Source organism: Pangasianodon hypophthalmus, chromosome 8, assembly GCF_027358585.1.
Source record: "Pangasianodon hypophthalmus isolate fPanHyp1 chromosome 8, fPanHyp1.pri, whole genome shotgun sequence".
Classification (NCBI taxonomy): domain Eukaryota; kingdom Metazoa; phylum Chordata; class Actinopteri; order Siluriformes; family Pangasiidae; genus Pangasianodon; species Pangasianodon hypophthalmus.
This window is the reverse complement of record NC_069717.1, coordinates 764,349-787,048: the sequence shown is the minus strand read 5'-3', so window position 1 is coordinate 787,048 and position 22,700 is coordinate 764,349. Positions and strand designations below refer to the sequence as shown.

Below are 22,700 nucleotides of genomic sequence, written 5' to 3'. Positions count from 1 at the left end.
CGGAGTAAGGCCCGTGGATGACACTGGCAATGAATTGTGTGCGTACTCCACCCAAGAGAGCTGTTGGCTCCAAGAGGACGGGTTCTATGAAACCAAACATTGTAACACTCGCTCCAGATCCTGGTTGGCTCGCTCGGACTGCCCGTTGCTCTGAGGATGGAAACCAGACGAAAGGCTAACAGTCGCCTCTAGTAACCGACAAAACTCTCTCCAAAATTTGGAAATGGACTGGGGACCCCTGTCAGAAACCACATCAGTCGGGAGGCCATGAATGCGAAAGACGTGATCAACGACAGCAACCGCCGTCTCCCTGGCAGAAGGCAATTTGGGCAGGGGAATAAAATGGGCCGCCTTCGAGAACCGGTCCACCATGGTCAAAACCACCGTGTTACCCTGGGACGGAGGGAGGGCAGAAACGAAATCTAACGCTATGTGGGACCAGGGCCTAGAAGGGACAGACAGCGGTTGAAGGAGACCCTCTGGGGGACGATTGCAAGTCTTACAACTGGCACAGACCGAGCAAGCCAAAACAAACTCCCGAATGTCACGAGCCATCAGTGGCCACCAGAAGCGTTGTTTGACCAAAAAGGCAGTATGACTAATCCCCAGATGACAAGCGACCTTAGAGCAGTGGCACCAGCGGATGACGTCAGACCTTAACCTCTCCGGCACAAATAACCGACCCGGTGGGCACCCGGACGGAGGCGTTACCCCTTGTAAGGTCGTGCGGACCTTAGACTCAATCTCCCAAGTGATGGTGGAGACCACAAGTCTCTCGGGTAAAATAAGCTCGGGAGTAGTCTGCCGACCGGAACCATCAAAAACGCGGGACAAGGCGTCGGGCTTGACGTTCTTAGAGCCCGGACGATACGAGATGGAAAAAACAAAACGACCGAAAAAAAGAGCCCACCGAGCCTGCCTGGAGTTAAGACGTTTGGCCGATCTGATATATTCAAGGTTCTTATGATCAGTCCAGACGATAAAAGGCACCCCAAACCTTCCAACCAATGACGCCACTCCTCCAAGGCCAACTTAATCGCCAACAGCTCTCTATTACCAATGTCATAATTCTGTTCGGCGAGAGACAGGGGATGAGCAAAAAAGGCGCACGGATGCATCTTGCCGTCCGCGGAGGAGCGCTGGGACAAAACCACGCCCACCCCCACCTCCGAAGCGTCGACCTCCACCACAAACTGATGCGACGGATCAGGGGCAATAAGAATAGGGACCGAAACGAAGTGGCTCTTGAGGTTGGTAAAAGCAGCGTGGGCTGCGCTCGACCAGTTAAACGCCGTCTTGGTGGAGGTCAAGGCGGTCAGAGGGGCGGCGAGTTGGCTGAAGTTGCGAATGAAACCTCTGCAGGGCCTTGCGAGAGCCAGGGGCTGGCCAATCCACCACAGCCTTGATCTTATCGGGATCCATGCGCACCCCCCAGACGACATGATGAACCCCAGGAATGGAACGGACTGTGCATGAAAAACGCATTTCTCTGCCTTGACAAAAAGCCAATTCTCGAGCAGCCGAAGGAGCACTCGCCTGACGTGCTGAACATGTTCCTGGAGAGAGGAAGAAAAAATCAATATGTCATCCAGGTAGACATATATGAACTGATCAACCATATCTCTCAGCACGTCATTAACGAGTGCCTGAAAAACCGCCGGAGCGTTAGACAGCCCGAAAGGCATAACCAGGTATTCAAAATGCCCCCTGGGGGTATTAAAGGCGGTTTTCCACTCATCCCCCTCCCTTATGCGAACTAGATGATAGGCGTTGCGCAGGTCAAGTTTAGTGAAAAAAGACGCTCCCTGCAACCGCTCGAAAGCTGAAGACATCAGCGGCAAGGGGTAAGTGTTCCTTACCGTGATGCTGTCCAGCCCCCGGTAATCAATACACGGCCGCAGAGAACCGTCCTTCTTGCCCACAAAAAAGAACCCAGCCCCTGCGGGAGAAGAGGAAGGACGGATGAGCCCGGCTGCCAAAGAATCAGAAATATATTTCTCCATGGCCTCCCTTTCTGGGACAGAAAGCGAGTATAACTTGCCTTTAGGCGGAGACTTACCTGGCAATAACTCTATGGCACAGTCATAGGGACGGTGCGGCGGGAGAGAAGCGGCCCGAGACTTACTGAACACTCCCTTCAGGTCCATGTACTCCTTAGGCACGTTAGACAGATCCACCGACTCCTTCTGGAAAACAGAACTAGACACAGATGAACAGGCAGACACAAGACAATTAGCATGACAATATTCGCTCCATGACAAGACCGTACTGGAACGCCAATTAATGTGAGGGTTATGGAGCGAGAGCCAGGGGTGACCTAAGACAACAGGAGCGAGCGGGGAGTCGGCGAGAAGGAAGCATATCTCCTCCGAGTGATTCCCCGACGTGATGAGTGTTAACGGGCCGGTGGTGTGTGTGATTTTGGAGAGAGTTTGGCCATTGAGTGCACTGACGGAGATGGGCTGGTTAAGCATAGACACCGGCAGGTGAAGTTGGAGAGCGAACTGAATGTCCATAAAATTACCTTCCGCTCCAGAGTCCAAAAGGGCTTGACCGGGGTGAAGTGTGCTTCCCTGCTGCAGCCGTACCGGAAGGAGCGTTGTGGAAGAGGCTTTACCCGCCGCCATTCCACCCGACAGTAACCTCTGATCTACGGTCGGGCGGTGGCTTTTACCGGGCAGCCCGAGGCAATGTGTCCCGCCCCTCCGCAATATAGGCACAATCCTCTGGTCCGACGGCGATCCCTCTCCTCCCGGGACAGTCGGGCTCTGCCCACCTGCATGGGCTCCGGATCGTGCGCAGGGCTGACCAGAGTATGGGGCGGGAGGTGGTAGGCGTGGCTCGGGTTGAGGAGTAAGCGGCGATTCAGGGGTTAAATCTTGAGGAGCTGGCGCAGTGGGTGACGTCACCGGTCCGGTTCTGAGTAGTCGCACTTGCGCAGTGAGTTTGGACACCTGCGCCACCAAAGCCTGTACCGCGCGACCCGTGGCGACCATCTGTTCCTCCTGCCTGTTGAGAGTGCGGCCGTGTCCGAGAGAAAACTGTTGACTCCGGCGGCATTCGCTGAATCCATAATATTGGTCAGGCCGGTGAACCCATGAACCGTGACATATCGCTTCTCTCCAATATCACACAGACATTAAAGATACATAGCTGGCATGTGAGGTAAACATAACAAAATGGCGATCCTTATTTGACTCGCGCATGTGGTGATAGAATCTATACTTTGTATTCTCTGAACCAGGCTCACTTAGCGTGTGTGAGGTGTGTGTGGGGTGTGTTTAGGTGTGTGTGGGTGTGTGTATGTGTGTGTGTGGGGGGTGGTGTGTGTATCGGTGATGTGTGTGGGTGTGCGTGTGGTGAATGTGTGATTTGTGAGGGTGAGTGTATGAGGTGTGTGTGTGTGTTTGTGTGTGTTTGTGTGTGTGGGCGGGCTGGGGGGGTGTGGGGTGTGTGTGGGGTGGTGTGTGTGGGTGTGTGTGGGGGATTTGGGTATATGTGAGGTGTGTGTGTAGAGGGTGTAGGGGTGTGTGAGGTGTGTGTGTGGTGACTGTGTGATTTGTGAGGGGTGAGTGTGTGTTAGTGTGTGTTTGTGTGTGTGGGGGCTGGGGGTGGGGTGTGTGTGTGTGTGGGTGTGTTTGGGGTGGTGTGTGTTTGTGTGTATGTTTGTGTGTGTGTGTGTGTGGCGGTGGTGCATGTGGTGAATGTTTGATTTGTGAGGGGTGAGTGTATGAGGTGTGTGTGTTTGCGTGTGTGTGGGGTGTGTTTGTGGGCGGGGGGTGGGGTGTGTGTGTGGGTGTGTGTGTGTGTGTGTGTGGTGAATGTGTGATTTGTGAGGGGTGAATGTATCAGGTGTGTGTGTGTTTGTGTGTGGGTGGGGGGTGGGGTGTGTGTGTGTGTGTGGGGTGTGTGTGTGTGAGGTGTGTGTGTGGTGAATGTGTGATTTGTGAGGGGTGAATGTATGAGGTCTGTGTGTTTGTGTGGGTGTGTGTGTGTGTGCGTGTGTGTGCGTGTGTGTGGGGTGTGTGTGTTTATGTGTGTGTGTGTGGTGTGTGTGTGTGTTTGTGTGTGTGTGTGTGGGGTGTGTGTGTGTGTGTGTGTGTGTTTGGGGTGTGTGTGTGTGTTTATGTGTGTGTGTGGGTTGTGTGTGTGTGTGTGTGTGTGTGTTTATGTGTGTGTGTGGGGTGTGTGTGTGTTTGGGGTGTGTGTGTGTGGGGTGTGTGTGTGTGTGGGTGTGTTTTTGTGTGTGTTGGGGGATTTTCACTTCATTGTTTGCTGGTTATTTGTATCGCTCCTTTTTCCATCTCGTGCGTTCACTGCAGTGAAGAGGTTTATTTTATTATTTTAAAATAAAGCGTGTTCGAGAAACTATTCAGACTTTATTATAGATTTCATTTTAAACTAATTAAATTAAACTTTTTGGCTATTAATCTAAACACAATAATCCTTATAACAAAGTGAAAACATTTTTTCATCAATCAATCACATTTATGGCATTTGGCCAAAGCTCTTATTCAGCAACTTTTTTATCTCTTTTATACACCTGAGTAGGTGAGGGTTAAGGTTAGTCTCAGTAACCCAGCAGTAGCAGCTTGGCAATGCTGACATTTGAACTCGTGGACTTCTGATCAGTAGTCCAATGTCTTACCCACTGAGCTACCCCTGCTCATATTACTCCCGCTTGGTGAAGCGCTGTAAATACATGTTTCCCACTAGGAAGTTGCACATGAATGACCCCTCAAGTCATAATTACGACTGGGAAACTCAGAAATAATTTTGATACCCGAGTTTCCGAGATGGGAGGAGTCTTAAGCATTATTGCATTTCTCGTTAAACGCAAAAATTATCTGGCTGCGCTGGGAGCTTACAGACTTCTACCAAGTATTTTTTAGTTTTGTTTTTTTTCATCTCCTAGCTGAGGTGGGGGGCAGAGTGAAGGGGCATTGGGGAGTGTGTATAAAATGACTGACAGGAGGTAATCTGACATCTGCGTTCAGAGCACACGCGCACACACACACACACACACACACACACACACACACACAATCATGGCTGATATCTTTCTCTTCTTCACCTCTTTCGTTGACCTGCTGAGTGTTTTCAGACCGTATTACAGGTAAATTAATTTTATATTGTGTTTATTTGAGTTGTTATCTGTGTGTGTGTGTGTGTGTGTGTATGTGGGTGTGGGTGTGTGTGTGGGTGTGTGTTTCATCTCAACCTATTTTCCTCTTCATTCAAAAGAGCTCTGTGAGCTAAACCGTTCATCACTTTATCAGTTGATTCAGCTGTCCATGTGGACTAGAAATGCGAACCAGAAAGCAGAGATGTGAAGAAATCCGTTTCTGTCAGTGTAAGTGTGAACTCTACATATACTTTTATCATCATCATGTTTCTCTCTTTCTGTTAATCCATCATGGAATTCTAAGTATTTATTTCTGTAAATCGTTTGTAATGTTAAGGCTTAAATTTGTGCACTGAGTGACTTATTAACTGTCTGATGTTTGATTTTTAAGTCGATTATTATTTCTAATCAGAATAAATCATGCTTTAGAGTCTAAAGACTAAAGACTGAACTGTGCAACAAATAATGAACAAATGTCTCATTATTAAAGCAATCAAGATTTTATTTTTTTCCATTTATAGCTACACTGTTAGCTTGAAAAAAAAAATCTCTAAAACATTTTTGATTTAATGCATTCCTGTTCTTTATCATTATTTTAATCCTCTCATTTTACAGAATCTACACTGAGCTCATTAATATTATATTTAATAAGTAAGTAATAAACAATGTGTGTGCGCGTGTGCATGTGTGTAAAGCTGGTTAGACGAGGTGATGGTGTGCGATGATTTTTTTGTTTATCTGATTAGCTTCATTTCATTTGTACCCAAATGATTTGCATATTTTCTCTCTGTGACCCGTAAACATGTTACACTGAGAATGTTTTATAACCTTTATTGTGTGAAGAAGCTCTAAGAAGGCTTCCTCCTGTCTTATCCTTCAAACTCTCTTCCTACGCTTGGGAAAAGGTTTTCCTGACATGAGGGGGTGATAACACGTGCACTTGCTCCCGAAGATGTTTGTATTTAAGCTGTGTTTTTACAGACTTGTCAGACCGCACCAGACCAGACCATCATTTATACTGAGTTACACATCAGTTAGCTTCATTTTCAGATCGTCAGTCAGCTGCTTAGAGGAGCTCATGACTGCTGCGTGTTAGAGCCAGGGAATTTATTACACTCTGGAATTATTATTCCTAATGACAATTTGTGACCTAATGATTCAATTAAAGCATAGCAAGATAACTAAGTTCTGGAGTCTTTACAACTTTACAAACGTTATATTTTTTAAATAATTTTCTGCAGAGTTTGTGTTTACTTCTTTTCAATTCAGAATTTCAAAAATATGTGATTTGGGTGGGGTACACAAACTTTTGCAAACAACTGTACCAGGTGCTACCTGATCTGAATTGAAGTACATTGTGTCCTAGTCTGTCATTGTGTGATTGTTGCAGTAATTACAATGAGTCACAGTTTCAGCCACGACTGCAGAGTGATGTAATAAACGCAGTAATTTGTCAAAAATATAAAACAATTTTCCTTTACAAATCGCTTGTCTAATGTCCCTGGTAGAAAGCGGGAAATGTTTTCACGGTTGATCTGCTGCTCAAACTGTTGAACTGTTTGAACCAGCAAACAACATTTTTAACCACTTTCTATTTATTGTTATCGTTCTGTTTTTCCAGTCAAAGTTTTAAACCTGAAAACCAAAAGAGGAATTTTTAACCATTTTCAGCCAAAAAAGTTTTGGTGCATTGCTAATAAAAATATTTAACAGATGTCCTCTATATACGTTTCTAAATGTTCCTTTGTGGAGCAGGTGTTGACAGTGTTACACCCCAGTCTAGGGTTGGGGATGATAACGGAATAATCTTTCAGTGGAATTTGAGAAAAGAGAAAATATTTTCTGGTATATTTAGAATTCATGTTTACATTTCGAATTGCCTCTCGATGATCTCAGCTCTGACACACTCTCACCTGCTATCGCTTCTCTAAAGTCTCTGCCGTTCTTTACACTGCTGGGAGAAACTTATGGATGATGTGTTTTGATGTATGGCTTTTAGCTCTGAATTAAAAACCTGGTTTATTATCTCTGATTTCTTTCTAGTGGGATCCAGGAGAAGGAGGTGGAAGCTGGAGACGGCTGTTCTGCTCACCACGGCCATTCTGTGTTTGTTATTATTTCTGCGAATAGACATTCAGAACAAGAAATCACAAAACACAACTGACAAACCAAAGTTCAAACCTGAACCTCAGACATCACCAGACCTGTTCCTGAGATCAGCAAACAAATGTGAGCGAAATTCGTCTGCATCCAACATTACAGGCTTTTCCACTTTACCCAAACACATCCAAGATTTCCTGTTTTACCGCCACTGTCGGCATTTCCCTATGCTGCTCAACATTCCTGGGAAGTGCGGCAGTCCAGAGAACACTGCAGATGTTTTCCTGCTGCTGGCCATCAAAAGTTCTCCACCCAACTACGAGCGGCGGGAGGTTCTGCGAAAAACGTGGGCTTCTGAGAGGCTTCAGAGTGGCGTGTGGATCCGCACTGTGTTCATATCTGGAACCACAGGAGACAGGTTCGAGAAGAAAAGACTGAACAAACTCCTGCAGCTGGAGAACCGCAAGTACCAGGACATACTTCAGTGGGACTTTGAAGATTCCTTTTTCAACCTTACACTGAAGCAGGTCCTATTCCTGGAATGGATGGAGAGGTTTTGTCCCAATGTGCACTTTCTCCTCAACGGAGATGACGACATTTTCGCCAACACAGACAACATGGTGCAGTATCTCAAAGGGTTAGATGATAACGCTGGAAGCAAACATCTATTTATCGGCCAGTTGATCGAAAACACGGATCCGGTCCGTTTCCAGGCCAGTAAATACTACGTCCCGGTCCAAGTCTATGAATCAGATAAGTATCCTCCCTACTGCAGCGGAGGCGGCTTCCTGTTGTCTCGTTTCACTTCCAGAACCATCTACAACATGTCTCATTCCATCACCCTGGTCCCCATCGATGATGTTTACATTGGAATGTGTCTGGAAAAGGCTGGACTTAAACCCTTGTCTCATATGGGAGTGAAGCCACTGGGCCTGAACATTCCCTCAGTAAAGCTGGACCCCTACAGTCCATGCTACTACCGTGAGGTTCTCCTGGTCCACAGGTTCCTCCCACACCAGATTTTTATTATGTGGAATGAAGTCCATCGACAAGATTTGGTTTGTGGAAAGAAAGCACTTAGTGAGCAGAATGACACAAACATGTGACACAAAAATGAAACAAAACAATAAATACCAAAACAGAGGCTGATGACACGTGCTGGTTATGAACATCATTATAGAGCAGTTACTGAGTAAAAAATATTACTCACTGTCAAATTTAACACAACTGCACTCTAGTGATGTTCATAAACAGGGTGATTGGCTATAATTCCGTAATTTAATTTAATCGTTTCAACCTCAAAATCAGCTAACGTTTGTTTGATCACTTTTTACTGGCTCCCAACTGCTATGATGAGACCAATCAGAATCCAGCTAACTCACTACACTCTGCGCTCAGTGGAATGTCATTTTATTAGCACCTTATTTTAATCATTTTCACTAGAAAGGTCATAAAGATTTTATGGAAACATTAATAATATGGTGAGGTTGACTTACGGTAGATTGTGCTTTAAGAAATAACACACTACAGACAGTGCAGTTAGAGGAAAATGGATTATTTCCCCATAACAGCACGTATTTTATTACTCTTATACCACAATTCAATTCAATTTTATTTGTATAGCGCTTTTAACAATGGACATTGTCACAAAGCAGCTTTACAGAAATAAATGGATTCACAAAAATATATTGTAAATATGTGAATTTATCCCTAATGAGCAAGCCACTGGCGACGGTGGCAAGGAAAAACTCCCTGAGATGATATGAGGAAGAAACCTTGAGAGGAACCAGGCTTAAAAGGAACCCATCCTCATCTGGGATAGTGCAATTATAAAAAAATCCCTTCTATTATTGTGTACTATATGGACAAATAGTGCAATTGTGCAACCAATAAATTCATCACAGTTTTTGCAAGAAGTCCGGTTGGTTAAAATCAGATTGTGAGGTACCTCTTCATAAAATACTTAAATTAGCACTTTCACAAAAAAAAAAAAAAAAAAAAAAAAGCACCTCCCCAACAGAGTTTTGGACTGATGGTATTCCTAGTTTGTGACCTAGCAATATCAGAATGTATTTTTGATAGACTTCAAAGCACTATTGTAAGTCGCTCTGGATAAGGGCGTCTGCCAAATGCCAGAAATGTAAATGTAAGGTAAGTTTTTGTCCTCTAATGGTTAAGGATAATGTACTTTGCGTGCAGAGAGCAAGCAGGGACTCCGGCAAGACTAGCTATGACAGCATAACTAAAAGGGAGAGCCAGAAGCTAACACAGACATGAGGGCACCCTGGGATATAAGGCAGCAGCCACTCCACCATCCACAAACCAGAGTGAACGTGTGAGAGTGGGGGGGCGACAGCATCCAAACATCCCAGTTCACCACAACACTCTATGCCTAGGAAACCCTCCAGACCTGCCCCTGTACCTAAGAAAAAACTATTCACTAAAGGCTTGACTAAACAAATATGTTTTCAGCCTAGACTTAAACACTGAGACTGTGTCTGAGCCCCGAACACTAAGTGGAAGGCTGTTCCATAACTGTGGGGCTTTGTAAGAGAAAGCTCTACCCCCAACTGTAGCCCGCATTATTCGAGGTACCAACAAATAGCCTGCACATTTGATCTGAGTAGGTGTCGCGGATCATAAAAGACCAAAAGTTCACTGATGTGGTCATATCTTCTGGCTCTAGTAAGGATTCTTGATGCTGCATTCTGGACTAACTGGAGCTTGTTTATGCATCTACTGGAACATCCAGACAGTAAGGCATTACAATAATCCAACCTAGAGGTAACAAAAGCATGAACTAGTTTTTCTGCATCGTGTAGTGACATTATATTTCTTATCTTAGCAATATTTCTGAGATGAAAGAAAGCGATCCTAGTGATATTATCTACATGAGCTTCAAATCAATGACTAGAGTCGATAATCACACCAAGGTCTTTTACTGCTGCATTTGATGAAACAGAAAGACCATCCAGAGTTATTATGTAATCAGAAAGCTTACTTCTAGCTGCATGTGGTCCTAGTACAAGTACTCCTGTCTTGTCAGAATTAAGTAAGAGAAAGTTAATAAGCATCCAGGTTCTAATGTCTTTTACACATTCCTCAACTTTATTAAGCTGGTGTCTGTCATCTGGCTTTGCTGAAACATGCAACTGTGTATCATCAGCGTAACAGTGGAAGCTAATACCATGTTTACGGATATTTTTGCCCAGAGGTAGCATATATAGAGAAAAGAGCAGTGGGCCTAAAACAGAGCCTTGCGGGACACCAAATTTTACCTTAGTATGAGAAGAGAAGTCACCATTTACGTTTACAAACTGATAACGATCAGTCAAATAAGACCTGAGCCAGGAGAGGGCTGTTCCCTTACTACATGCCTACTACATTTTCCAGTCTATCGAGGAGAATAGCATGATCAATGGTATCAAAAGCTGCACTAAGGTCAAACAGCACAAGCAAGGAGACACAATCCTGATCAGAGGCCAGTAGTTGGTCATTTACCACTTTAACCAGCGCTGTCTCTGTCCTATGATGAGGCCTAAATCCTGACTGATACATTTCATGAATGTTATTCCTATGTAAGTGTGAGCATAGCTGCTGTGCTACAACCTTTTCTAGGATCTTGGAGATAAAGGGGAGCTTTGATATTGGTCTATAGTTGGACAGCTGTCAGGGGTCAAGGTCAGGTTTTTTAATCAAGGGCTTGATAACTGCTAATTTAAAAGATTTAGGTACATAGCCAATGCTAAGGGAAGAATTGATTATCTTTAAAAGAGGTTTGATTGTTTCAGGAATTATCTGTTTGAGGAAACAAGTAGGTAAAGGATCTAGTATACAGGTTGATGATATGGATGATGAAATTAGTGAAATTAGTTCAGCCTCTTCAAGGGGAGTAAAATGTTGCAATTGTTGATCTAATATTATTATATTATCATCTACAGGGTTAGTTATAAAACTGTCCGGTTTTAAATTAATAGTCTGAATTTCTTGCCTGATATTTTCAATTTTACCATTGAAAAAATTCATGAGGTCATCACTGCAATATAATAACCAGTTTGTCATTTATTAAAGAACGACAAGTCGTACGTTTTATCTATTTATAGTTACATCACAAACTGTGGAACATCGGCTAAGCGAGTTAGTTCCTGTTGTACTGCAGTTGTTCCCTCACCTGCCTCTCTTTTTTCTCTCTCTGGAACTTAAGTCCTTTCAGCTCACGTACACTTTGTACATGTAACAAAAACATATTAGGTTTTTCCCAGATATGAGTGTTAGAACTGGCTAATATGAGGATATAATATGAATTAATTGTCATGACACCTGAATATTCTAATGTACTGTATATCATGAAAATGTATGTATGTGGAATAAAGTGCAGGTTTGTGCAATACAATGCTGTGCAACCTCGAGCTGAGGTAGTTGAGTGAAAAAGCTAACAATACAGTAAATATTTATAATTACGGGATATTCTGTGTGTATTAACAGGAATGTTGAGGGTGTGGGTGTTGTGCTAATAAATCCAAGGTCTGTATTTATATGTGTTACAGGTGTGGGGATGATCACAAGATCTGATGTAACATATTTGTTGAAGAATTTTCCTGTTAAGATAATATAAGATAATAATGAAAAGAACCGTTAGTGGAGTGTCTTTCTCTGCCACATACTCATCACTGCTTCACCTGCAGTAATCAACACAACTCTACAGTCACACTGTAAAACTCTCTTAAACTTCTCCTATAACCATACATACTGTATCTAATTTCTAATATCACCAACACTAACACATGACGTCAAATGATACAGTTGCTCTTTCTCATTATACAGACACACATTCTTTCAACACAATGAGTAATAAAGAAATATTCAACATTTTAACAGGCAAATTACAGTTAACTCAAATTACAGTCTCTCCATATGAACTCTTAGATCACATCCACTGTTGTTATTTCAACATAACAGTACTGTTCTGAAACAACATCAATCATCTGAGATTACCTTACGTCTTTACCATTAAACATCCACCGTTTCAGCTGTATTTGTTCCATTATCGTGTCGCGGCAAAAACAGAGGCGGATTCAGTAGCGAGTAAGGCGAGGCTTTAATGAAGTTGCAGAAACTGAACAAGCGGAAACGAACAGTCCCAGGAAGCCAGCTGGACACAGTAATCCTCCCGAGGAGCAAGGCATGCAGCGCAACCGCGGAGCTGAAACAACACAAACATGAAGACAACGAACTGACAAAAGACAGGACAAACGCTGAGGTATAAATAGAGCCAGTAATGAGTGGCAGCTAAAAGCAATGACTAATTAACTGTAGTACATGAAACGGCCAGAAGGGGCCGGTGAACCCATGAACCGTGACAGTACCCCTCCTCCTAGGAGCGCCTCTCGGCGCTACCAGGAGAACCTACCCGTCGATTGTAATCATCGATAAGGGAGTGATCCAATATGTCCCTGGCCGGGACCCAACTTCTCTCCTCCGGACCGTAACCTTCCCAGTCCACCAGATACTGGAATTCGCGTCCCCTCCGTCTAGAGTCCAGAATGCGGTTAACCGAATAAAAGGGGTTCCCCATCTACGAGACGCGGCGGGGGGGAACGGGGGCTGGCGGATTAATAGGCGAGTGAAAAACAGTTTTCAATTTGGATACGTGGAACACGGGATGGATTCTCCTGTATGCTGGAGGAAGTTTGAGGCGGACTGCCACTGGGCTAAGAATCTTAGTGACAATGAATGGGCCAATGAATTTGGGAGCCAATTTACTCAAAACGGAGCGGAGCGGAATATTTTTACTAGAAAGCCACACTTTTTGACCGACGACGTAGACGGGAGGCTTCGACCGGTGGCGATCAGCCTGAGCCTTGGTGCGCGCACCCACCCGGAGAAGTGTCTGACTTCTGGACGAAGGCGTGGGCAGAGGGAACCGCGACTTCGGATTCCAAGCTGGGAAAAATAGGTGGCTGGTACCCTAAGCTACACTCAAACGGAGTAAGGCCCGTGGATGACACTGGCAATGAATTGTGTGCGTACTCCACCCATGAGAGCTGTTGGCTCCAAGAGGACGGGTTCTGTGAAACCAAACATCGTAACACTTGCTCCATATCCCGGTTGGCTCGCTCGGACTGCCCGTTGCTCTGAGGATGGAAACCAGACAAAAGGCTAACAGTCGCCCCCAGTAACCGAAAAAACTCTCTCCAAAATTTGGAAATGGACTGGGGACCCCTGTCAGAAACCACATCAGTCGGGAGGCCATGAATGCGAAAGACGTGATCAACGACAGCAACCGCCGTCTCCCTGGCAGAAGGCAATTTGGGCAGGGGAATAAAATGGGCCGCCTTCGAGAACCGGTCCACCATGGTCAAAACCACCGTTTTACCCTGGGACGGAGGGAGGGCAGAAACGTAATCTAACGCTATGTGGGACCAGGATCTAGAAGGGACAGACAGCGGTTGAAGGAGACCCTCTGGGGGACGATTGGAAGTCTTACAACTGGCACAGACCGAGCAAGCCAAAACAAACTCCCGAATGTCACGAGCCATCAGTGGCCACCAGAAGCAGAACCAAAAGCACCAGAAGCAGAACCAAAAAGGCAGTACGACTAATCCCCGGATGACAAGCGACCTTAGAGCAGTGGCACCAGCGGATGACGTCAGACCTTAACCTCTCCGGCACAAATAACCGACCCGGTGGGCACCCGGACGGAGGCGTTACCCCTTGTAAGGCCGTGCGGACCTTAGACTCAATCTCCCAAGTGATGGTGGAGACCACAAGTCTCTCGGGTAAAATAAGCTTGGGAGTAGTCTGCCGACCGGAACCATGAAAAACGCGGGACAAGGCGTCGGGCTTGACGTTCTTAGAGCCCGGACAATACGAGATGGAAAAAGCAAAACGACCGAAAAAAAGAGCCCACCGAGCCTGCCTGGAGTTAAGACGTTTGGCCGATCTGATATATTCAAGGTTCTTATGATCAGTCCAGACGATAAAAGGCACCCCAAACCTTCCAACCAATGACGCCACTCCTCCAAGGCCAACTTAATCGCCAACAGCTCTCTATTACCAATGTCATAATTCTGTTCGGCGAGAGACAGGCGATGAGAAAAAAAGGCGCACGGATGCATCTTGCCGTCCGCGGAGGAGCGCTGGGACAAAACCACGCCCACCCCCACCTCCGAAGCGTCGACCTCCACCACAAACTGACGCGACGGATCAGGGGCAATAAGAATAGGGACCGAAACGAAGTGGCTCTTGAGGTTGGTAAAAGCAGCGTGGGCTGCGCTCGACCAGTTAAATGCCGTCTTGGTGGAGGTCAAGGCGGTCAGAGGGGTGGCGAGTTGGCTGAAGTTGCGAATGAAACCTCTGCAGGGCCTTGCGAGAGCCAGGGGCTGGCCAATCCACCACAGCCTTGATCTTATCGGGATCCATGCGCACCCCCCAGACGACACGATGAACCCCAGGAATGGAACGGACTGTGCAGGAAAAACGCATTTCTCCGCCTTGACAAAAAGCCAATTCTCGAGCAGCCGAAGGAGCACTCGCCTGACGTGCTGAACATGTTCCTGGAGAGAGGAAGAAAAAATCAATATGTCATCCAGGTAGACATATATGAACTGATCAACCATATCTCTCAGCACGTCATTAACGAGTGCCTGAAAAACCGCCGGAGCGTTAGACAGCCCGAAAGGCATAACCAGGTATTCAAAATGCCCCCTGGGGGTATTAAAGGCGGTTTTCCACTCATCCCCCTCCCTTATGCGAACTAGATGATAGGCGTTGCGCAGGTCAAGTTTAGTGAAAAAAGACGCTCCCTGCAACCGCTCGAAAGCTGAAGACATCAGCGGCAAGGGGTAAGTGTTCCTTACCGTGATGCTGTCCAGCCCCCGGTAATCAATACACGGCCGCAGAGAACCGTCCTTCTTGCCCACAAAAAAGAACCCAGCCCCTGCGGGAGAAGAGGAAGGACGGATGAGCCGGCTGCCAAAGAATAAGAAATATATTTCTCCATGGCCTCCCTTTCTTGGACAGAAAGCGAGTATAACTTGCCTTTAGGCGGAGACTTACCTGGCAATAACTCTATGGCACAGTCATAGGGATGGTGCGGCGGGAGAGAAGCGGCCCGAGACTTACTGAACACTCCCTTCAGGTCCATGTACTCCTTAGGCACGTTAGACAGATCCACCGACTCCTTCTGGAAAACAGAACTAGACACAGATGAACAGGCAGACACAAGACAATTAGCATGACAATATTCGCTCCATGACAAGACCGTACTGGAACGCCAATTAATGTGAGGGTTATGGAGCGAGAGCCAGGGGTGACCTAAGACAACAGGAGCGAGCGGGGAGTCGGCGAGAAGGAAGCATATCTCCTCCGAGTGATTCCCCGACGTGATGAGTGTTAACGGGCCGGTGGTGTGTGTGATTTTGGAGAGAGTTTGGCCATTGAGTGCACTGACGGAGATGGGCTGGTTAAGCATAGACACCGGCAGGTGAAGTTGGAGAGCGAACTGAATGTCCATAAAATTACCTCCCGCTCCAGAGTCCAAAAGGGCTTGACCGGGGTGAAGTGTGCTTCCCTGCTGCAGCCGTACCGGAAGGAGCGTTGTGGAAGAGGCTTTACCCGCCGCCATTCCACCCGACAGTAACCTCTGATCTACGGTCGGGTGGTGGCTTTTACCGGGCAGCCCGAGGCAATGTGTCCCGCCCCTCCGCAATATAGGCACAATCCTCTGGTCCGACGGCGATCCCTCTCCTCCCGGGACAGTCGGGCTCTGCCCACCTGCATGGGCTCCGGATCGTGCGCAGGGCTGACCGCATCGCCGGAGAGGGAAACCGGGAGATCCATGGCAACCGGAACTGCGCGTCGTAGCCCCCGCTGTTCCTGCTGCTGTAGGCGTGCGTCCACCTTAATGGCCAGGGCGATAAGCCCGTCCAGGGACGTTGGGAGCTCTAGCATGAATATCTCCCTCTGGATGCGGTCTGCCAGCCCATGAGCCCAACTCGATAGAGTAATCCGACACCGGAAGGTCGCCCTGACGTAAGTCGGCCAGTTTCCAAGCTGCCTCGCGTCCCGTGTACCTGTACCGCACGACCTGTGGCGACCATCTGTTCCTCCTGCATGTCGAGAGTGCGGCCGTGTCCGAGAGAAAACTGTTGACTCTGGCGGCATTCGCTGAATCCATAATATTGGTCAGGCCGGTGAACCCATGAACCGTGACATATCGCTTCTCTCCAATATCACACAGACATTAAAGATACATAGCTGGCATGTGAGGTAAACATAACAAAATGGCGATCCTTATTTGACTCGCGCATGTGGTGATAGAATCTATACTTTGTATTCTCTGAACCAGGCTCACTTAGCGTGTGTGAGGTGTGTGTGGGGTGTGTTTAGGTGTGTGTGGGGTGTGTGTGGGTGTGTGTATGTGTGTGTGGGGGGGGTGGTGTGTGTGGCGGTGATGTGTGTGGGTGTGCGTGTGGTGAATGTGTGATTTGTGAGGGTGAGTGTATGAGATGTGTGTGTGTTTGTGTGTGTGGGCGGGCTGGGGGCGGTGTGGGGTGTGTGTGGGGTGGTGTATGTGGGTGTGTGTGGGGGATTTGGGTATATGTGAGGTGTGTATGTAGAGGGTGTAGGGGTGTGTGAGGTGTGTGTGTGGTGAATGTGTGATTTGTGAGGGGTGAGTGTGTGTTTGTGTGTGTGGGGGCTGGGGGTGGGGTGTGTGTGTGTGTGTGTGTGTGTGGGGGGTGTGTGTGGGGTGGTGTGTGTTTGTGTGTATGTTTGTGTGTGTGTGTGGCGGTGGTGCATGTGGTGAATGTTTGATTTGTGAGGGGTGAGTGTATGAGGTGTGTGTGTTTGTGTGTGTGTGGGGTGTGTTTGTGTGTGGGGTGTGTGTGTGTGTGTGGGGTGTGTGTGTGTGTGGGGTGTGTGTGTGTGTGTGTGTGGGCGGGGGGTGGGGTGTGTGTGTGTGTGTGTGGTGTGTGTGTGTTTGTGTGTGTGTGTGTGTGCGTGTGTGTTTATGTGTGTGTGTGTGTGTGTGTTTGTGTGTGGGGTGTGTGTGTGTGTGTGTGGGGTGTGTGTGTTTGTGTGTGTGGGCGGGGGGTGGGGTGTGTGTGTGTGTGTGGGGTGTGTGTGTTTATGTGTGTGGGCGGGGGGTGGGGTTGGTGTGTGTGTGTGTGTGGGTGTGTGTGTGTGTGTGGGGTGTGTGTGTGGGGTGTGTGTGTGTGTGTTTGTGTGTGTGGTGTCTGTGTGTGTGTGTTTGTGTGTGTGTGCGTGTGTGGTGTGTGTGTGGGGTGTGTGTGTTTTTGTGTGTGTGTGCGGGAGGTGGGGTGTGTGTGCGTGTGTGTGGGGTGTGTGTGTTTATGTGTGTGGGTGGGGTTGGTGTGTGTGTGTGTGTGGGTGTGTGTGTGTGTGTGTGTGGGGTGTGTGTGTGGGGTGTGTGTGTGTGTTTGTGTGTGGTGTCTGTGTGTGTGTGTTTGTGTGTGTGTGCGTGTGTGGTGTGTGTGTGTGGGGTGTGTGTGTTTTTGTGTGTGGGCGGGGGGTGGGGTGTGTGTGTGTGGGGTGTGTGTGTGTGTCAGGTGTGTGTGTTTATGTGTGTGTGTGTGTGTTTGTGTGTTTATGTGTGTGTGTGTGGGGTGTGTGTGTTTGGGGTGTGTGTGTTTGGGGTGTGTGTGTGTGTCTTTGTGTGTGTGTTTATGTGTGTGGGGTGTGTGTGTTTATGTGTGTGGGTGGGGGGTGTTTGTGTGTGTGTGGGGTGTGTGTGTTTGGGGTGTGTGTGTGTGTGTTTGTGTGTGTGTTTATGTGTGTGTTTATGTGTGTGTTTATGTGTGTGGGCGGGGGGTGGGGTGTGTGTGTTTGGGGTGTGTGTGGGTGTGTGTTTATGTGTGTGTGTGTGGTGTGTGTGTGTGTTTGTGTGTGTGTTTATGTGTGTATGTTTATGCGTGTGGGCGGGGGGTGGGGTGTGTGTGTTTGGGGTGTGTGTGGGTGTGTGTGTGTGTGTGTGTGTGTGTGTTTGTGGGCGGGGGGGGGGTGGGGTGTGTGTGGGGTGTGTGTGTGTGTTTTTGTGTGTGTGTGTGTGGGGTGTGTGTGTGGGGTGTGTGTGTGTGTGTGGGTGTGTTTTTGTGTGTGTTGGGGGATTTTCACTTCATTGTTTGCTGGTTATTTGTATCGCTCCTTTTTCCATCTCGTGCGTTCACTGCAGTGAAGAGGTTTATTTTATTATTTTAAAATAAAGCGCGTTCGAGAAACTATTCAGACTTTATTATAGATTTCATTTTAAACTAATTAAATTAAACTTTTTGGCTATTAATCTAAACACAATAATCCTTATAACAAAGTGAAAACATTTTTTCATCAATCAATCACATTTATGGCATTTGGCCAAAGCTCTTATTCAGCAACTTTTTTATCTCTTTTATACACCTGAGTAGGTGAGGGTTAAGGTTAGTCTCAGTAACCCAGCAGTAGCAGCTTGGCAATGCTGACATTTGAACTCGTGGACTTCTGATCAGTAGTCCAATGTCTTACCCACTGAGCTACCCCTGCTCATATTACTCCCGCTTGGTGAAGCGCTGTAAATACATGTTTCCCACTAGGAAGTTGCACATGAATGACCCCTCAAGTCATAATTACGACTGGGAAACTCAGAGATAATTTTGATACCCGAGTTTCCGAGATGGGAGGAGTCTTAAGCATTATTGCATTTCTCATTAAACGCAAAAATAATCTGGCTGCGCTGGGAGCTTACAGACTTCTACCAAGTATTTTTTAGTTTTGTTTTTTTTTCATCTCCTAGCTGAGGTGGGGGGCAGAGTGAAGGGGCATTGGGGAGTGTGTATAAAATGACTGACAGGAGGCTCATCCAAACACTTCCAGTGTGTGTGTGTGAGGTGTATGTGTGTGTGTGTGTGAGGAGATGTATGTGTAGGTGTGTGTGAGGTGGGTGTGTAGGAGGCTCGTCCAAACACTTCCAGTGTGTTTATGTGAGGTGTGTGTGTGTGTGTGTGAGAGGCTTGTCCAAAAACTTCCAAGGTAGTTTTCCAAAAGGTTCTTACATCCAAATGGTTTTAGACTTCCATCCGTTCCTCATTCAATCATGGGCGTTTCTGCAACTTCTTCTCGTCCCCCTCAGAGATGAGCCCAATGAGGGTGGTGTCATCTGCAAACTTCAATAGTTTGATGGACTGGTGACTGGAGGTGCAGCTGTTGGTGTACAGGCAGAAGAGTAGAAGAGAAAGAACAGCCTTGGGGGGGAACCAGTACTGATGGTCTGGGAGTCAGAGACATGTTTTCCCAGTCTCACATGCTGCCTTCTGTCCAGGTGGAATCAGGCACACTCAGCTGGTGGGGCTTGTCCTGTATCCGGGATGATTGTGAGTGAAGTGACTTGTGGCCAAGTATGGTGACCCATACTTGGAATTTGTGCTCTGCATTTAACCCATCCAAGTGCACACACACTGTAGTGAACACACAGACACCGTGAACACACACCCTGAGCAGTGGGCAGCCTTTTTTTTTGCTGCGGCACCTGGGGAGCAATTGGGGGTTCGGTGCCTTGCTCAAGGGTCTCATCTCACTCGTGGTATTGAGGGTGGAGGAGAGCGAACCCACGACCTGCAGGTTCTCCTTCGGGTTACAAGTCTGACTCTCTAACCATTAGGCCACGACTGCCCCCAATGTATTGAATGCAGAACTGAAATCCACAAACAGGATCCTGGCATAGGTTCCTGAGGAGTCCAGGTGCTGGAGGATGAAGTGAAGGGCCATGTTAACTGCATCATCTACAATTCTGTTGGCTCTGTAGGCAAACTTCAGGGGGTCCAGGAGAGGGTCTGTGATGGATTTAAGGTGGGACGGCACGAGGCGCTCAAAGGACTTCATTCAATAAACAAGCTACAGTTAGTCCATAATGCAGCTGCCAGAGTTCTTACTAGGTCAAGAAAAAATAATCACATAACCCCAATATTATCATCTCTGCACTGGCTACCTGTTAAGTTTAGAATTGATTATAAACTAGCACTACTTACGTACTCTAAATGGTTTAGCTCCCACGTATCTAGCCAGTCTTCTAACACATCACAATCCACCACGCTCCTTAAGATCTCAAAACTCCGGACTTCTGGTAGTTCCCAGAATATCAAAGTCTACAAAAGGGGGTAAAGCGTTTTCGTATTTAGCTCCTAAACTTTGGAATAGCCTTCCTGACAGTGTTCGGGGCTCAGACACAGTCTCCCAGTTCAAACATAGATTAAAGACATATATCTTTAGCCAGGCATACACTTAACACTTAACACACACCATAACCTTGTGCTTCAGTACATCTGATTAATTGCACATTATGACTTAGGGCTTAATAATATTTAAACAGCAGCTACGCTAATTCCTTTACACTTGTTTCCCTTCTTCTACCCATCCTGAGGCACATAGAGATTGTGCCAGCTCCAGTAGACGAGGCCAACCCTACGAGGATCCTGAGGCATCCGGAGATGGACCTGCTCCAGCCGGTTTCTGCCTCGTGAGGATTTGGGTGTTCAAAGCAACGCTGCCACCCCTATGTGGACTTTGAGAACTTTGAGGAAGACAACAACCTACATGACTATAAATAAATACAGAAAGGACATTGTTCATATCACACTCTCCAGTATCACCCAAATGAGGATAAGTTCCCTTTTGAGTCTGGTTCCTCTCAAGGTTTCTTCCTCATATCATCTAAGGGAGTATTTCCTCGCCACAGTCGCCTCAGTTGCCTCAGACTTGCTCACTAGGGATAATTCTGTCTAACATCTAGGACTGTTTGCATGTTTTTGTTTCTGTTTGCATGCTTTTTCTTTCTTATGTTCTGTAAAGCTGCTTTGAGACAATGTTCATTGTTAAAAGCGCTATACAAGTAAAATTGAAAAAAAAATTGAATTGAAAATTACCACAGATGTCAGAGCAACAGGTCTGTAGTCATTAAGTCCTGTGATCCTGGGTTTTTTGGGGTCGGGGATGATGGTGGAGGTCTTGAAGCAGGCTGGCACGTGGCATATCTCTAGTGAGGTGTTAAAGATGTCTGTAAACACTGGTGACAGCTGATCAGCACAGTACTTCAGGGTAGATGGAGAGACAGAGTCTGGTCTGGCTGCTTTGTAGGGGTTCAGTCTCTTGAAGACTCTGTTAACGTCTCTCTCTAGGATGGAGAGAGTCGTTCTTGTGGTGGGAGGGGAGGGGAGGGGGCCGTTGAGGTGTGCATATGTGGAGAGGCTGCAGCCCCTGCTGTGGTGGGGATGGTGAAGCTGATAGGCTGGAGCTGGAGTTGATGGCTGGTGTCATGGGGGATGGTGACAGGACTGTCCCATTGTCTTTCAGAGTGACAGTAGAACTCGTTCAGGCTGTTGTCTAGACGTAGGACGTTAGCAGAATGGGGGGCTTTAGGTTTGTAGTTTGTGATCTGTCTGAGCCCTTTCCAGACAGAAGCAGAGTCAGTGGCTGAGAACTGCTGTTGTAGTTTCTCAGAGTACAGCTGTTTAGCTTCTCTCACAGCCTTGCTAAACTTATACTTTGACACTTTAAACCTGGTTCTGTCCCCACTCTTAAATGCAGCTTCCTTCTCCAGCCTTAGCTGTCTGAGACTGGCTGTGAACCAGGGTTTGTCATTATTGTAACTCACCCTGGTGCGTGATGGTACACAGCTAACCTCACAGAAGCTTATGTATGATGTCACAGCCTCTGTGTACTCATCCAGACTGTTGGTACCAGTCCTGAATACATCCCAGTCAGTACAGTCCAAGCATGCCTAAAGATCCTCCACAGCCTCCCTGGTCCACTGCCTTGATGTCCTCACAACCTGTATGCAGGAATCAGATGGACCATGACATGGTCAGAGTGTCCCAGTGCAGCTCATGGGACGGCGTGATAGGCACTGCTTACTGTAGTGTAACATCCAGAATGTTCTCCTCTCTTAGGCATTTAATAGATTGTCTGCATTTCGGGAGTTCATGTGTGAGGTTACCTTTGTTAAAGTTGCCAAGGACAATAACAAATGTGTCCGAGTGTGTGCGCTCCACACACAGTATCTGGTCGGCGAGCACGCATGTTGACTTGTGGTGGAATGTAAACACTGACCAGTATGAATGAAGCAAACTCTCGTGGGGAGAAGAAGGGCTTATGCAGTTTATGAAAAATGACTCAAGATCAGGAGAACAGTACTGCTGAATCACTGTCACATCATTGCACCAGCCATTATTAGTGTAAAATCAAACTCCTCCACCCTTCGTCTTGCCTGAGGGTTCCGTGTGGCGATCCACTCTGAAGAGATGGAATCCTGCCAGCTGCAGCGCAGAGTCCGGTATCAGTCTACACAGCCACATTTCCGTGGAGCACAAGACGGAAGATGAAGAAAAGTCTTTGTTTTTCCCCAAGTTCGTCCAGTTTGTTACACAGTGAACGCGTGTTGGAGAGAAATATTCCCAGCAGCAGTGTGCGATATCCGCGTCAGCAGAGG

The 22,700-nt window shown here is 46.9% G+C and overlaps 1 protein-coding gene across 3 annotated transcripts; it reads left to right on the top strand.

Annotated features, from left to right (window-relative positions):
* Nucleotides 1-4,459: 4,459 nt before the first annotated feature.
* On the top strand, nucleotides 4,460-11,857 carry LOC117597812 (N-acetyllactosaminide beta-1,3-N-acetylglucosaminyltransferase 3-like). 3 transcript variants are annotated; one of them, XM_053236416.1, is made up of 4 exons: nucleotides 4,461-5,116; nucleotides 5,280-5,353; nucleotides 5,741-5,776; nucleotides 7,169-11,857. In XM_053236416.1, coding segments are annotated over exons 3-4 (1,164 nt in total). In that variant the 5' UTR covers nucleotides 4,461-5,116; nucleotides 5,280-5,353; nucleotides 5,741-5,775; the 3' UTR covers nucleotides 8,332-11,857. The 3 variants fall into 3 exon arrangements, with proteins under 3 accessions (XP_053092390.1, XP_053092391.1, XP_034162452.2); XM_034306561.2 differs by lacking the exon at nucleotides 4,461-5,116 and having other exon boundaries at nucleotides 5,242-5,353; XM_053236415.1 differs by lacking the exon at nucleotides 5,741-5,776 and having other exon boundaries at nucleotides 4,460-5,353.
* The last annotated feature ends 10,843 nt before the right edge of the window (nucleotides 11,858-22,700 follow it).